This window comes from Seriola aureovittata, chromosome 10 (genome assembly GCF_021018895.1).
Source record: "Seriola aureovittata isolate HTS-2021-v1 ecotype China chromosome 10, ASM2101889v1, whole genome shotgun sequence".
Lineage (NCBI taxonomy): Eukaryota > Metazoa > Chordata > Actinopteri > Carangiformes > Carangidae > Seriola > Seriola aureovittata.
Window position 1 is genome coordinate 19,471,953 of NC_079373.1, and position 17,604 is coordinate 19,489,556.

The window sequence follows — 17,604 nt, forward strand, 5'->3', positions numbered from 1 at the left end:
GCTGAAATCATTACTATTTTAACAACAGGCCTATTTTCAGTCTTCTCTCCAGACTGACATCGTGTCGAGAAAGAAATTTTAGAAACCGAGACAGCTCCAGCAGCAGTAATTCTTATAAATATTTGACGAGGCTTAAATTAGTGTGCCATTGGGCAGGTGTACCGTACAGAGAGGGTATCATAAACATCTCATCAAAGTGGAAGTGTGACCTTAGAGAGGCAGGAGGAAGCCATGTGATGTTCCCGTGATGTCTGCCAAAGTGTCTTTTCTTTGTGCCAACCTCACCACGTCTAAACTACATATGTTCACACACAGCTTGTCATGTGACATTTTAAGACTTAAACTTCCCTGTACTTAATGTTGAACAAGGTTAAAGTGAAGCTAAATAAATTAATTAATTATGATTATTATTGTCAAATGTCAAAGGCTGTGAGTGATAGGCTTCCACATCACCACCCAACTTTTGGTTTGGTTTATTTTACATTTTCAATTTCTGTCTTGTCACTTCTTTGAAGTGGGCGTTTGCTTATGCTGCCCGTACTGTTAGTCATGTCTGATCAAAACACATCCAAACAGGCCTGATGAAGCAGATCTGGTTGTTGAATATTAAACTCTTAATATTTAATAACTAACGATCCCTTTCCCCCTCCAAACTGCATCTTGGTAACTATTTGAAACCAAGTTTTCAGGCTGTTATGGCAGGATGTAGACATACATTATTGGAACAAGATAACCCCATGAAGGTGAAACTATAACAGAAACTGTTAATGTCATTGAGGAAGAGTTTAAAAAACTAAACAGCAGCTGAGGAAAAAAGTTGAAGAACAATTTTTCCTTGCAAAGAAACCAGTGTGAGGTTTGAGTGGAGAAACTTACAAAATAAAACCAGTGAATGAAACAAAGATGACACAGAGTTTTCTACAAACAGAAACTGAAGTAACTTTACAATCAATATGGTAACACACACACAATAAACAAGATCTGTGTTTCACCTGTACTGTCCCAACCTCTGCCTTGCTGTACATCCACTCAAGTAAATCTCCATTATAAATGTGTTAAAATATTCTAAACTCAAGGTTTACCCACTGGAGCTTACTATTGTATCCCACAGCCTTCTTCAGTGAATCGGGTGTTATCACAAATTACTAGCGATAAGGAATACAGTATAATATGCCTGGATCCTTTGGGTAATTTCTGAATAAAGAATTAATTTCACTTCCTGTGTTATGTTATACTCTTGTGTGCATGGCAGTGTGGTTGAGCCCTCACCGGCTGCTGAATGGTGCGGTTGTCCTTGCTGATGTGGTGGACGATGCCAGAGATGCAGAGAGGACCGGCGAAGCCCAGCAGGTCGGCCAGGAAGCGGAATGTGATGCTGAGGATGAGAGGTCTGCCAAATGCTTTCCTCAAGGCCTGCCAGATCCACTTTGGACCCTGGGGCGCTGTGCCCTGAGGCCTCTGAAGAAAGATAAAAAAGAAGAGGGACAGAGGTAGAAAAATATCAGCTGGCTGAGTGAATACATTGAGGAGAAATAAGCTGCATAGAGATAATTCAAAATAGCAAACACTGCATAGCCATTCCTCGCTGGAACTGAAGTGACTGCAGAATAAAAGACGGAGAAAATAGGTCGGACATTAAGAGTCTGCTAACAAAGCAAGAGGAAGTAATTGCTTGAACATAAAAGCTGGATCCAACTCCGGAGTCGATCCACCGCTGCATCAGAAACCTGCAAAATTAGGTCAAGTCACTGCTGATGCTGCTGCTGATGCTGCTGCTGATGCTGCTGCTGCTGCTGCATTGTGGGATGCAGTGATTAATGGTGAGTTTCACAGTGAAGCCAAGTCAGTCATTTATAAATGCTCTGTAACTAATGATGCTGGGAAACGATGGCTGTGTTGTAGAGGAGGAAGATTTCGCAGCAAGTGAAAAAGAAGTTAAAGGGTCTCAGATAACCTTAAATGACAGAGAATCTTAAGAGATTAAAAGATCACTTTAGGGGTTAAATAGATTTCCAAGACAGCCTGGGAGAGCTACTGATCTCATTTTATATTCATTAATAATGGCCAAAATATATCAACTTCACAAACAACATAACAGCTTAGTTCAGTGAGTCCATTAGCAGTGATCAGAGGAAAACATCTGGACTGTCACGGTGGAGTAAACACTCCCAGAGCATTTCAGTGTGCACGTGTTTGTATGTGTGTTTGTGTGTGTTTGTGTGTATATGTGTGCACATCTCTGTGAACATGACTGAGTCATTCTCAGAACTGTGAGAACAGACGTGACCATCATCATGTATCGCTATCTTCCCATTTGAGCTCATAAAGATCCTCAGCCTTCATTCGAAATGTGTCACTGTGTATCACATGCACCCACACGCACACACACACACACACACACACACACACACACACACACACACACACATATACACTCTCACAAATGTAAAGAAAAACATGTGCTTTTTTTCTACCTTAGGTTCAAACAACAGAGGAGGAGGATGTTTCATTCTCAGACACGCGGAGTGAAAGTAGCTTCCCATGAAGTGCAGTGCTTTCACCCCCGCAGGGGTCGGGATGTCGCCTCGTTCACAGTAGAATGGGAATGACCCGGTGCTTCCAGGCTCTCCTCTAAGTGCCCCACCCCCCCACCTCTCCACTGGGATCTCTCAATCTCTCTCATCCCTCGCTCCTGCCGGAAGGAAATGGGGTTGCGTTCACACCGGACGCACACGCATCAGTGACGAATCTCTGTGACCTTCCAAACACTGGAAAACGATGACCCTGCAGAGGAGGCCCTTCACCTCCGACCCCTGACACGTGCTCCAAAAGTGAGACGGGAGAGAGGAAGAGGAAGATAACGAGGAAACATCCTCAGCTTGGACTGCATTAATAAGACTGGAGGAACACCACCTCAGGGGGGGAGAGCAGTAATCTCAAAGCAGAGTAGAGAAAAGACGGACGGGACAGAAGGCTCTATTTCATCAGCCCGTTCAATTCTCTACCAAACAGATTACATTATCTTAATAACTGGAAAACTGATTTCATTTCATACTTTCCTACTGTCCAGGGACTGTAATTTGGAAGAGCTGTATTGAAGACTGGCCTATCTATCAACTTTGCAAAAGATACAGGGGGGTCTGAAAAAGTGCCAGTATTTCATTTCACACAGAAATGCTGGACCCAGCCGCGGATTCAAGTTTTCTAATATTCATTTACATTCCTGGAGGAGCAAAGATATTACTCTTTACAGCACGCAGAAGCACAAACCAACACCAGCAAAAAACAGCAGCCTTACCAGTGACAGAGAAAGGAACCATGTTAAATGTTGTGATGTTTTTCAAATTAAAAAAGATTACATGACTGTGTGAGAGAGAATTATCCTGAGCACGTGTACATGTGTGCATATGTACGGTCAGTGTGACATTTCAGTGTTTACAGTGTCGACCAATCATCATCTTGTGACGTCTGACTACAGTTTAATGGTCCCAGTCCAGCTAGAAGTGAGTCATCACAGGACAGAGATCAACTTTTTTATGAGAACAGCTGTATCAAACAAAAGTAAATAAATAAATAAATAAAACAAGCTGCACTCTAAGCTTACATAAATACTTAAAACCTTATTTGTGTCTGTCGTTGGAAGATCCAAGCTGATCCCCTGATGATAACCACAGCATTAGGAGAACGACAGTAGCAGTTTTCTGCTATTTCTGATTTGCCCAAGTAGGTTTGCTTTAAATAACACAAGGACCCTTAACATGCAGACTTTTGTCCCGGTATTTGTGTACAAAATGGTTAAGCATTTTGCTTCTGACAGAAACTAGACTTCATGGGAAAAAACAAATATCATTGCTCCATCTTGCAGATTTCTTTTCCAGCATACAGATCATCCTGTTACATTTTGCTGCCATCTGCACCACTGCCTGATACATTCATGACTTTTCATTCAGCACTGATACTGCAAAGAAGAGAGTGATGCTTTTATATTAGATATTAGATATTAAACTTGGGGCTGGGGAAATTTTATATTCCCTGATATTACAGAATGAACACAAGTTTCTTTGCAAATGCACATGGTGGAAAATGGCACAGCAAACTCATGTAACTCATATTGGTTGAGTTTCATGTGAGCTGTGTGTCTTTTGATGCCTTTTTACACTGATCCATGGGTTAAGTTGATTCAAGCACTAGACATCAAGCCCATACTGCTCACAGAACATTTAACCGGTCAGTCGGTGCACTCACCTTCTGGTCTTCGAAGGCTGTGCGTAACTTTATATAGTTTGTGAGGGCTCTCATCGCAATGGGCAGTTTGCCGATGACCTTGAGGTCGATGGGTCGTCTGTGGGCGGAGGTAATGAAAGTGTTCATCCACCAGTAGGTGGCTTTGGACAACAGGTTAACGAAAGGCTGCAGGAAACGAACCCCGAGGTCCTGAAGGTCCTCAGGGGGCTTCACCTCTGTGGGGTTGGCGAAACACATGTAGCGCTGCGAGAAAAGAAAAAGATTTTTCATTTAAACCACTGTGTCATCTGCAGTGACCTGAAAACCAAGGGTGAATGTAAAAACATGCAACTACTGATTAGACATTCAATGAAACAGAAACATCTAGTCATCAGTGACAACATCTATGGAGATAATAAATATAATTTTCTCTGTACTGCATATGAGAGCTACAACATAATGAATATGACAGCTGAACACACTCTTATTAGTGGGGTTGAATACAGCTGCTGAAAGATAAATTGCTTCTATTTCGTATTAATTACGGGTTGTCTGATATCACAGCAGCTATTGTTGAATCTTGGCAAGGCTTTACATTTCACATTTTCATTTCAATGTACTTCTACAACCAATAAACCAGTTTTATAATCAATTAAAAAAACAGAATAGAACGAACTGAAAAGAATAGATACGACCAAGTGGAACTGGAGATGAGTAATGTGTGTTTTTAAGATTAATAGAAACTAGGTTAGTGACTAGCAGATGAATTACCATGGAAAAAGTTCAAACACTGAACTATTTTTAAACATAAATAAATTATTATGTGGTAGGTCTCATAATACGCCTATTTTAATGATGATCTATTTTTAAAGATTTCTTTAACAGTCATTACAGTTTTAACACGGTATGTTCTTCAAGAGACCCAGCGCAGGGTGTGATGGGAAAATCTCTATCTTTGCTGTTCACACAAAAAGTGTACATCAGTTTTTTGTTTTGTTTTGTGTTGTATGATCGATACATTACAGCCAAAAACATGGTAAGAGAGAAACATTAAGGTTCATTCCACTTTCAGAACCAATTATCAATAATATCTTTGATCACATCTCCGTCATTGTTTTGTGTGGCACCAGTCTGCATCAGCTGGAGGCTCTCACAGTCTGTTTGGCAAAGCTGAGAGGATGTTTTTGCTTTCATGTAAAAAAAAAATCCCTTATTTTTGCTTTTGACCTTCCTTTTATGACTCTCATTGATCTTATTTCTTTCTTGCCTCATTTTAGTTTAATTTCTCTTGAGAACTTTGTGTTTTTGTTCCTTTACAAACGTGTTGGCAATGTTGGTCAGTTCACTAGTTTGATCTAGATGGATTAACATGAAATATGGTCCCCAGAGGATGAATCCTAAATGACTTTGATGATCCTCTGACCTTTCATCTAGCACCAAAGCAAGGTCAAAATCTTTGGTTTTTGGGGAAATTGTTGGTTTTAGGCAATAAAATGTGGTGCAGACTTTAATGTCTCCTCCTCTGATTGTAACATTAGCTTTTCATCCCACCGTATCATCAGATCAAGATTTCACTTTAGGACCAAATTCCTGCAAAACTAATAATATTATATAACCATTATACCTGCTAAACATCAGCATTAGCATTGTCAGTGTTATGTCATGATAGCATTATCATTCAGCTCAAAGCACCACTGAGCCAGTACAGCCTTACAGAACCATTAGCTGTAGATTAGTCTTATTGCTTCTAATTGCATATATTTATTTGTTTTTTTTACTATGTAAATGCATCATTATAATCTGCAAAAGGCAAGCAAAGAAATAAAGCTGAAAATAAAACTGAAACAATCCACAAATTTCATGAGAAACATTCAGGTTCCGTGTGATTCCTGATGTCATCTCCACACCTTGTTATATGCTAGCAAAAACAACAGCAATGACAACTGTCTCATTAGCAATGACCTTATTAATAGCTCAACGTGGGTGACAAAGAAAAACAAACATGAAGTATCGTTGGATCCAACCTCTATTTAACCCCAGCTTTACTGATCAAAGCAAAGAAGTTGAGGTGACTGTATCCAAAAACAAGCTGCAATCAGATGGCTACACAGACACACGACAACACGTACACGCAGACATATACTCACCCTGCCCAGGATGACATTGATCTCCACAGCAAGTAGTAGTCCATATAGCAGCACCAGCAGACCAGTGATGCAGTAGCGTAGCTGCCTGGGGCCGATGCCATGCTCTGTGTATTTGGCGAACTTGATGGTCTTCATGGTAAAGGCCAGCACCCAGTAGATCAGCAGGGCTGAGGAGATTTAGCGGGGATCAGAGAGACATAGCAAATCACCAGACAAGGCTAAAAGATAAATTGCCCTGACTGTTTGTCACCAGTGACACTGAAAGTGGATTTGTGCAATATCCAAGCATCCGTTGTCACACTCTCATAAGTACAGCCATGGCTCAGCTGATGACATAATTTGTCATAAATTCTTCACTGCGTTTTTGTGTAGGCATCATTTCATGTTTCACTACTTTGGCTACAATGACAGCTGTCATTTATTGCAAGCACTTTCCTCTTTTACTTCTTTTGTCTTTCCTTTCTTCACCCTGCTATTGTCACTAATGTGTGTGCCAGTGTCAACACCATTAATCCAGTAAATAGCATGCAGATATTTTGATAGAGTCACATCAAATCATTCCAACAGGTTTACTGGAGTAAATAATGAGAGACTGACAGTGATAAAAGAGGAGCGTTGTCAGGGAATGATTACACTGTGGGCTAACAACCTCTGCAGCAGACTCATTTAGTGTTCACTTCTTTGTAATGAAGAACATCTATACCGTGACAATAGTATCGGCATGAGGGTCAACTGCAGAGCCTCGGTTCAGAAGATGAACTATTGTTCATGCAATCATGAACCCAGCGCCGCTCTGCAACTTCTCCTCAGGAGACTGACTGTGATATGGAGACCTGAAAGCCCAAAGCGGCTCAGCAATGTGATGTGAGCAGCAAGTAAAGCACTGACAGCTGAACATTGATGAGTAAATGACACGTGAAGAGGAAAGAAAAACTGTGTGAACAGTTGAAGAAGTGCTTAGGGTGAGATATGAATTCATAAAGAGAAATCATTGTTTGACAGCTGAACAAAAACAGAGTTCATACAATGTTCTCGTGCATTTCTTATTTCACAAGAAATACTTATCTTGCGTCATTGCCATGGGGAAATTTCATTATCGTCTACTAATTTTCACAGGCCATACAGAGTTGTAATGATTGTAATTACAAGAACTATTTCTAACCATGAACAAGAAGAATAGTGCAAATCTTCCAGCTAAAACTCAATTTCTTGATGAGAAGTGACAATTAATATCTACCCGGAGCAGTACAAGTACACTAATTGATATAACAATCACTCAATCATTTTGCAATCTTATCTGACTGTAATGAACCATTCATCTGTAAATGGTTGCACTGACCCTGTTGTGTCTTTTTATAATTATATCATCCTGAAAAGCTAATAATGCAATTTGAATCTGTTGTTGCTCTGAACTAAAAGAGCTGGCAAGGTTCAGTTTTCTATTTCATTGTTTGGTTAATCTTGGCTTTATAAGCCCTGATCACTATTCAGTATCATTTTCATAAGACTTAATCAGATTCTGATGCCACAAAAAGCTCTAGGCTCTTGTTTGAAACCCTGACTGGGTGTTCAGCAGAGCTACACAAAGACCAACAGTATAAGATTGTGTTCACTTGTATTCAGTAAACCTTTCCTCAGAGTAAATTTAAAAAAAAAAAAAAACAGGTAAATGATTAATAAACAAATGATAGCTGAGTTTAAGAATACGGTACCTAATAGAAGTTTAGGGAAGTTGGAGGTCTCAATGTTATGATAGTAGATAATAGAAGTGATGCCAGCCATGAAGGCCAGACCTGCAGGCATGTACAGGTGAAGATGGAGAGATTGGCTGAATCTGCAAATGAATGTCAGATAGAGAAAGAAAAGGATTAGAGTGGGCACAGAATGACTGGCACAAATTTATAACATCGATGAGGCAAAGTACTGGGGACATCAGGGTTTGAAATGCATGTTTGGCTCTCCAACCAGTGTGGCTTTTATTTCCCCCATACACTGCCTTGATCAAGCTGGAGCATGTATAACCACGTGCAACTCATTTGTATGTATTATAATGTATGGATGTACATGCCACACACATTCACATACATACACACGGAGGGACATAAACAACCGTCCCGAGATATTAAGCAAAGCACTGAAGCCAGTGGAGTGACGAGCAGATGGAGAGCTCTTTTACTCACTTCAGTAACAATCACTCAAATGCGATCACCTGCCTCCAGTCTGCAGAGATGGCTGATAAACAGTAATCCTGAGTGTTTACTGGGCCCTGTTACGCATGGACTCCCTACATTAAACAACAACAGGACACATATGGTCCAGACAGAATGAAAGAGAGAGAAACAGATAACAAGGAGGTGTGGGATTTAGAGAGAGAGAGAGACAGCAGGTATGGGCTCTCTACATCCAGATGTATAGCTCCCTGTGTCTATGCATGTGTAAATCCTGTGACTAATACGTCAACTTTATCTGACATACACCTCAGTAAAAGTCTCAAGCAGGCAGGCAGAGAGGGGACAAACAGTATGAAAATACAGGCACAGCTTTACTCGTTGTTGTTGTTTACATTTCTTGTGGTGTTAGGGTTTAATTGAAGCATGTGTGTAGTGGCTGCATTCTGTACGGTTGAGGAAGTTCAGTCAAAACACCTACATTTGGCTGCAGCTGGCACAGATGCTAACTGGCTAAATTTAACATCTGTGTGAGCCACTGTTCTCAGAAACCATAGAGACAGCAAATGATGTACTGCAACATATCTGCTGCTCATATAAAAACAGTGTACTATGTTACATTTAATCAGTAATCAACTGCTTTTGGTTTAGCTTTGAAGTGCTTTCTTGGTGATCTCCAGGGACTTAAACTGGACAAGACTCTCCCCACTTTCACTCAGTTTGTGGACTGCACTACCAGAGGAGACAGGACCCTGTCCACCACCCCGTCCCTAACTACAAGTCTTGTCCTATTTGAAGTCTAAATCATGTCGAAGCAAACTCCATTAACTATAGCTTGCAAACTGAAGGCCCACCACACTCCTGGGTTAACGTTAGCCTCGACCGACTTTCAGCTGCTTTTTTGTTTTTCTTTTCAAGGCTGAACCATGACACTTCGTTTTTCTGTTGGTACTATAGTGCGATATATATTTATTTATATATATAGTAATCTACCATTGTACTGGACAATAAAATTTACACAACTCATCATTTTAACCAAGAACTAGAATTATCACCTTGTAGTTATATGCCTCCACCAACCAGTCCAGTTGCAAGAAATACGGTAAATAGCTCCCCTTCTGTTCCTTAGTTACAGTGCTGAATAATGCCCAGTGGTGTTTTTGGATAACATTATGATCTCACAGTGAGGTTGACCTTTGACTGTTTGGATATAAAATTTCATAATTTCATTATTTTATCCTATTAGACATTTGTGTTAAATTGTGCCAATTAATTCTTGTTATGGCCAAAAAATTTTGTTTTGTGAGGTCACAGTGACCTTGACTTGCCAGTTGTAATGAAACGTGACTTTGACCTTTGACCTTAGACCACCAAAATCTAGTCAGTTCATCTTTATGGTAACTCTTTACAAATAACAAATTAAACATAAAACATATGGTTTTATTTTGGATTATAAGAGACTCATGTAGCCTGTTCCTACAAAAAGGATTGCCGCTACACTTCCACACCATCTACAGTCCATCTCAGCAACACACATAGACTTAAAGCATGCTATTCTCTAGTTAGCATAACTGAGCAATCGTTATATGGAGACAGAGTTGATAAATAGCTGTTGGTGAATTGTTCATCACAGTAAATTGTATTCTCCTCCCATCTCCTCTCGTCTCTCATTAAACAATATCTGATTAGATGAGCACTGTGAATTACCAATACTCTGAGGAGAACAACGTCACACAACAATGAAGCAAACTCCCTCCAAAATCTAATCGAGTGGCACACAAAACAGATTGCAGGATCATTATCTCGCTCTTGGTTTCATCTGGTTATTAGAAATCACTATATTAAAAGTAATTATGGCAAAGTGTTATTACACAGAACTTCAAAGTGATTATTGGAATAATTATTACTAGAATCTCAGAGTCGCGTCATCAGTGTCAGAAGTTCATCAACAACAAAAAAAAAATCACACGCGCCTGATTGAAAATATGATGAAGCTACATGATGAAGTTAGACGAGTTAGTGTGTAGGATATACCCATCAGATACGATGCCCTCCGCAATCTCGCAGACGAGGATGAAGAGCAGGACAAAGGTGAGAAGCCAGCGCAGGTTGTGACCAGGAAAGTGAAGCCAGGTGCTGTGGTGGATGTGGACCTTTGAACTCTGGCTGCCCCAACCTCAAACAGGAAACAGGAAATAACAATTTAGACACATCAGTCAGAAAAAGGAGCAAAACGTCTGCAGACAGGCAGACAATGTAAACATAGACTGAAATTAGCTAGTAATTTTTCTTGACTCATTTCTGTGTGAGTGGCTGTAAATTTGCACATGAAAAATAACCTTGTGAACAGTCTTGACTTAATGCTCTCTACTCCCTGCGCAACCCTCAACATGAGCGACATGACAAATTGCTCTCATGCTCACAGTGAGGCTGAATAAGTCACAGAGGGAAAACTGGAACGATGCACATCTTTGCTGGGAACAACGGCAGCCTGCCAGAGCGCTAAGTTTTTGTAGCTCAAGAAATCTGTCTTATTATCACTGTCCTTACATTGCCTGATACTTGGCAGGCAAAGCAAGGAGAGCGGCCAGACGGCTGCTGGCCTGAGACCCTTTAGTCAATTATCTTAGCTCTTACTTTGGCTACAGCTTTCCTTTTATACTTTGCCCTTTCACTTAGACAGATGTTGGTCTCAAGTCAAACTGGAAAATAATAATAATTCGGCCATCAAAGTCCAATTTATGTAATTAATGCATCACCGCTGTCATCAAATTATGTTAATGGCTCCTCAGCTGCTGGAAAGTTTATCTCTCGGAGAAGTGTTGGCACAGGCTGGCAATCACAAACACACAAACACACACACACACACATACACCCTCTCTTCCGCGCTCTGTCTCTTATTTTCACACATGCAAACACACACAAATCCATACCATCTGCTCAAGTACTGTGCAATATAACTAAAATATACACACAAATATTTTTTCCCATATTGGTATACAACATCACAACATGGCAATGTACACAAATCGCATATTAAATCATGAACTGTTGATAAATGTTACAAACTGTGCACATTACATAAGATAAAATGTGTCTATTTTTAAATTATTAATATGCATGGACGTATTCCTTTGGGCAGCTACAGATAAGGAGAAATAAGTGACTGATTCTGGGTTGTTGGTTTGACAGTACATTAAACTGAGGTGCAATAGTCCTTCTCTCTAACTGCTGGTGTGATGCAAACTGCCTTGTTGTGCATGTTTCCACAGTATCCCCTCACATTGGTAGCCTTGATGTGACTAGGTGAACTCACGAGCCAGCACTAAAGATCAACATGTCAGGTAGCTGCAGGGCACAATGAGTGCAGAATATATATGCATAAATAGGACTCTGGCTTAAGAGGTTTTATCAAGTGGCTCGTGGAGAACAGAAAAGTGTTCACAGCCATGAGGTATATCTTTGATGGCAAAGTTGTTCGTGAAAACAATACCGCTCTGGGTGTCAGAGGAGAGAGAGGAATCACTGCAGCTTATTGGTTAACCTCTAACACAGAGTGTTTTGTCTTCCCTCTTTCATCCTGTACATTAGCATAAATTAGTTGACTTTGATTTGCAGTGTTAATAATATGAAAAGAACATTAATTGGACGTCAACATCGTTTCTAGAAAACATCTGAGACAGAAGAAGACTAACAGTCTAGAGCCAGGCTGGTGACTCTGTGACTGAGGCACAGAACTAATATAGTGACAGAAATTACTCTGAAAGCTGAAAAAGATTAGTTGTGTGTGTGTGTGTGTGTGTGTGTGTGTGTATGATAAATATAATTGGACAGTTTGCATGTTCTTCCTCTCAAATACAGTGAACAACAGGAACACAGAGCCAGAGCGTGGAGTGAGAAAGTGTTCTGCTTGAAAAAAAAAAAAAAAAAAACAGAGCCTGCTTTCAAACAGACACACACACACACTCTCTGACATGGGAGGGCAGGTGATGAGACCAGAGCATGTGTGACCACAGCAGCAGAGTTTATGCAGCGAGGCAGAGCTGGTCTGTTACACACTGATGATGACACTAATAGAATGGCCAGCAGCCAGGAAGGGGAGCAAAGGAGTTGTAACCTAATGCCAGTACGGTGGCATCTGTGTGTCTGTGTAAACTACATTTCAGCAGAAGAGTCACATCTTGCCTGTAAAAATCATTTCAGCTCAAGAAATATATACTTATGTGCCACCATACTCTGGAGTCTCATGTTTCAGCTGTCTGTTATGGGACAGCCAGCATCTACAGTGTGGCTTTAACTCAGAGAATCAAATGCGCAGTTGAACAAGCTAATATCAAAAAAAAAAAGCTAAGTGTATTAAAATGTATAGACACTAGGATGGAAATAACATTTAGAAGATGGTAAATGCTTATCTGATAGAATATATCATGTAGCAGGTCATTACTCACATGCAGACGTAAAGAAGCTGATAGTGTGAAAAATGAGAAGGGCAGAGAACATGTTGAAGGCCATCAGCTTCATTAAAAATCCTTGTGGACTCTGAGCGTGTGTGTGTGTCTGTGTGTGTGTGTGTGTGTGTGTATGTGTGTGATCCATGTGGGGAGGTCTGGAGGTCCTGTGTGGTGTGAAGAGGTTGAACAGCTCACCTCCCAGTGACACTCACCGATGAAGAGGATTGGAAAGGTGATGAAAAGGAGAAAGACATGTGGCACCACATTGAGCGCGTCTAGGAAACAGCCGTTGTTCAGAACCCCTCCGTCCACATTGTAGGCCACCGAGTTATTCTCGTTCCCACAGAACGCCAAGGACATGGTGGAACCGGGACTCTACAGGGAACCGGCCGGAGGAAGAGGGGGGAGGAGGAGGAGGACCAGATAGACAGAGGAGAAACAGAGAGATTCAAAAGGGAGGCTCTCAGAGCATGTCGTCTTTTCAAAGTGAAGACTGATGGCTTCTTCAGTAGATCCCGGTAATTCCCAATGTGACCTCCTTCCTGCTCCCTCTCGAATCCAGCTTCCAAATATCGGATCCAGTGACTGAGAGGAGACAGAGGGAAGGAGGGGGAGGGAGAAGGGGGTCAGAGGCAGTCACAGTCCAGTGCTGCAGCAGCTCCCTCTCCTCTCCGGCAGGCTAAGCAGCTTCCCCAGCCACGCTGGTGAGAAACATCTGCATCCTTTCTGCTTGCAGTCTGCAGACATCCTCTATAACTGAAGCCTCACTTGCGCACAGCACAGCTCCACTGGAATGCGTTCACACATGCTCACACCGCACACACTCACACATGCTCTACAAACCAGAGCAGCGGCGGCATTCCGCAGTGCACCTGCTATTCCTGTCTCTTTGCAAACGAGAGCTCAGAGTCGACCTTAGAAGACGAGTGCAGAGTGTGCAGAGTGTGCAGAGTGTGCAGGCGAGCTGGAGGACTGAGGAGCAGAGCCACTATAGGTAGGAGGGCGAGGTTGAGTGGGAACAGTGAATGATGATGAGAGAGAGAGAGAGAGAGAGTGAGGAGACAGAAGGGGGGTGCAGCTCCTGAATGAGCAGAGCGATCGTCATACAAAGGTACGTGTGAAGCATGAGCAAGCACTCTAATCTAAATCCCAACAGCACGTTTTCAGGAATTACATAACTCTACCCCCGTGTCATTTATTGCATTCGCTCACATTATAGCTAAAAGAAAGCAGAAAGAGCACAGTGGTGACTGAATAACTAGGCTGCACACATGAAAAATAGTGACATGAAATATTAATGAATTCCCGAGACGGATGAATTGTGCACCTGATCCAGCAGGGAGAGATCCCGCTGCAGCCAGTGGCAGCTGATGTGTACAGGGGGATCAGCTAAGACCCACATGGGAGCAGATTTGGATAATCCATGTAACAACAAGGACAGACTCGTGGTCTTTTCTTAGTGGTTAAAATGATTCATGGTTAATGTAATCCATGCCATGTTGACCTTCACATAACAACAGCAAGGAGAAAAGCTTAAATGTAATGAGCAGTTTACGTGTGTGTTGACACAGAATTGTCTGCTGCTTCACATGCATGCAAACTGGCTGTAGTACATTTAAGTAAGAGGAAAAACAGTAAAAGATAATGTATTTATCAGTTCTTAAGCTGTTTTTGTTGCAGCGCCATTGGCTGAATTGAGAACCGGACTCAAAAAAGCAATAAAAAGATGCTTGTGCTTCTGATAGGAACCAACCAGAAACAGACATTCAATTTGTTTTCCATTTAATGACTGACAGTTCCAAATGTCTGTTTGACTGCAGGTTTTTATTTTACATCAGACGTTCTTCTTCCCGTCTTAGCTCTCAACATTTTTTTTTTTCAAACAATTACTGGAGATTCTTGCTACTTTTCCATTACAGCAAATCATAAAGTTGCCACAGGTATAAACAAACGTTAATTAAATAGTTGGATGCTTGAAGCTGTTGTGGAGCTTAACAGAACTGGAGCCTGATACTTCATGGAGAACAAGCAAACTTGCAGCAGAATAGACAGTGATGGCTTTTCAGTAAAACAAACACATAACTGGTCAGAAGGTCAGAAGCAATTAAATGCACGGGAAAGAGACAGTAGGCAAAGCTGAGGGTGAAGAAATTCCTGTTGTCTTTCATTTTAACACCCAAGATGAAGAGTTCACAGCAACGGCAGCTATCACTTGCTCTCACATATCAGTCATCTTTTCACTGGGAAGACCATAATTAAGCCAGTGGACAGTTTGGGTGAACAGTGGATTTTAAAAGCTTTTGAAAGACTGTTATTTCCACAAGCAAATGGATTCTGCTAAAACAGCACAGCATAGCAGGAACTTAGCTGACATTCTGTCAGTTTGGCTCACCAATGACAAGATTGTTTATCTTCATCTTTATCTTTGAACAAACTGCCAGCATCAATGCCTCAACTAAAGACATGTATGTATCATGCAGTGATTGTATTATTATTCTATACAATAGCTGAGATAACTGGCTGGTTTGTAGTTCTGTGGTGCCCTACATCAGAGATGAACTCTTTTCCATCCCAGGATCGCCTGGGGAGAGCAGAGAAAAAGAGAGAAAAGAGAGAAAAAAGAGAAAAAAGAGAGAGGCTGGCTGGAAGAGCAGCAGCCACTCACACAAACTTGAAAAAGAAAAAGAGCATTTAAGCAACAGGAACTTCGGTGAATACAGCTACAGGGCACAGATGAGGAACAATGCTTTCCTAAAACCATTAAATACCATTAAATAGGGTGACATCATTTTGTCATACAACCACATATATAGCAGACTTAGCAGGGCAGAGTGCTTGTGCACGTGTGGCTGAGATACTGCTATGATATTTGTCTGTGGGAGTAAAGTGAGGGCAAGAGGTGAATGATCAATCATGCATTACTTTGTGGAAACTCTGTGAATCTACCTTGCAAGACTCTTTCTCGCCTCTACAGAGCAGAGAAAGAGGACAGGGAGGTTACTTGTGCGGCAACCCATCTTTTATAAAACGTTCTCCATCTGGCTGTGAACATTTGTTACCATAATGTAACAGCCCTCCTGTGAAAACAGCACATCCAATAGCTCACATTCTCCTATATTTTCCCTACAGAAAAGAGCCCAAAATGAATCCCAGTGATGTATGATACCATTACAGTACATACAGGGATTCCTTGACTAAATGTGACCTAAAATGACATGCAAGCATCATTAGATATATACCTTTAATCTACAGCCAATTCAGCTGTGTAAAATTATGCATGCAAATGAAAGCATTTCTGCCCCCAGTGAATATATATATATATATATATATATATATATATATATATATATATATATATATTATGTCTGTGTAATTAAGCAATACATCATGTCAAGAAAACAAGCACTGTTGTGCAGCAGTTCAAAGTGAAACTATTGATCAAAGTGAGTGACCAGGTGACAGAACCACCAGCACTTACCGGTTTATATCGTGAGATCATTGTGTTTCAGCTTCGTTTCCTTGACTCTTCAATATTGTCACATCCGTCGCTTGGATGTTAAAAAAGAAAGAAAGAAAGAAAGAAAAGGAGGAAAACTCCCAAACTGCTTCTCTCATGTGCTGAGAGTGCAGCCGACTTCTTCCCGTCCCACTCGTGTTCGACCATCCGACCGAAGGCGGTGGTTTACGGGTGGAGGCAGGGCGCTGTCCACGGTGCTGAACCCGGGTGTACCGAGGTGGAAAGAGGAGGAGGAGGAGGAGGAGGAGGAGGAGGAGGAGGAAGAGAAAGAATCGGGTTGGATCTTCCACCTGGAGGCCACCTTTGGTCTCTGACATTAACCGTGTGACCGGCGGGTTACAGTGCAAGGGGTGCTCAGCCGAACACACCGCAGCTTACAGGAGTCACGTATGCCATCATGTTGACTGCACGGAGCGGTTATGTAACAGCGAAGTGGGATGCTGCTCAGCAAAGCAACACACATGTAACATTACATGCTGATTGACCGGCATTTTCTGGTATGTTTTAGTATTTTTTTTTACCTAAAATTTACTTTTACCACAATGGACTTTTGCAGGTTCTCTAATTATAACTCTGATTTAAACCTTGCAAATAATATCAATGTTTATTAAAGGCAGAATAATCAAAAGAGTGAGCGGTCTGTCACACAGTCGCTTGATATTAAAGGAGCACTATTGCCCCCTGTGGACATTTAATTACATATCTGTATGGCTCCCCATGGTTGCAATAAATCGATGGCCTTAACAGCAGCTAGGGAAGGTGAAGAAAACCATAAGTGAGGATGTGAAGCAGGGGAGTAACTTTGATTGCATAAATGCCATTGAAAAATCCCATTTAAATGGTTAAAATCGAAGCTAATGTTTACATTGTGTCAGTCATGGACATAATGTTTTAAAATTACATTAAAAATGATTTAGCCTCATTTGTACAAAGTAAAAAAAAAAAAAAATAAGGGCAGAAAGCTTATGAGTGGAAAAGTTCAGGTCTAAAGGGTTTAAGATAGACATAAATCAGGATTATGTAAAACAGCTGTCCATCCAAGTAGGGGCCACACTGTCAAAGAGTAAATAAGGACTTCAAGACACAAATCTAGACCC

General features: G+C 41.2%; 1 protein-coding gene across 4 annotated transcripts in view; it reads right to left on the reverse strand.

Moving 5' to 3' along the window:
• abcc8 (ATP-binding cassette, sub-family C (CFTR/MRP), member 8) overlaps positions 1–16,921 on the reverse strand; it is a 53,602-nt gene extending 36,681 nt beyond the window's left edge. The window contains exons 1-7 of one of the 4 annotated variants that reach the window (XR_008828803.1): positions 16,469–16,921; positions 13,203–13,365; positions 10,574–10,715; positions 8,084–8,205; positions 6,372–6,538; positions 4,246–4,488; positions 1,270–1,458 (exon numbers count right to left, since the gene is read on the reverse strand). Coding sequence is in view for 3 of the 4 variants with exons in the window: in XM_056386595.1 (XP_056242570.1) it covers positions 1,270–1,458; positions 4,246–4,488; positions 6,372–6,538; positions 8,084–8,205; positions 10,574–10,715; positions 13,203–13,365; positions 16,469–16,489 (1,047 nt within the window). In the remaining variant the exon portion in view is untranslated. Of the gene's footprint in view, positions 1–1,269; positions 1,459–4,245; positions 4,489–6,371; positions 6,539–8,083; positions 8,206–8,551; positions 8,656–10,573; positions 10,716–13,202; positions 13,366–16,468 lie in introns of those variants that run through there. The other 3 variants (XM_056386595.1, XM_056386596.1, XM_056386597.1) reach the window with 3 other exon arrangements.
• Between the last annotated feature and the right edge of the window lie 683 nt (positions 16,922–17,604).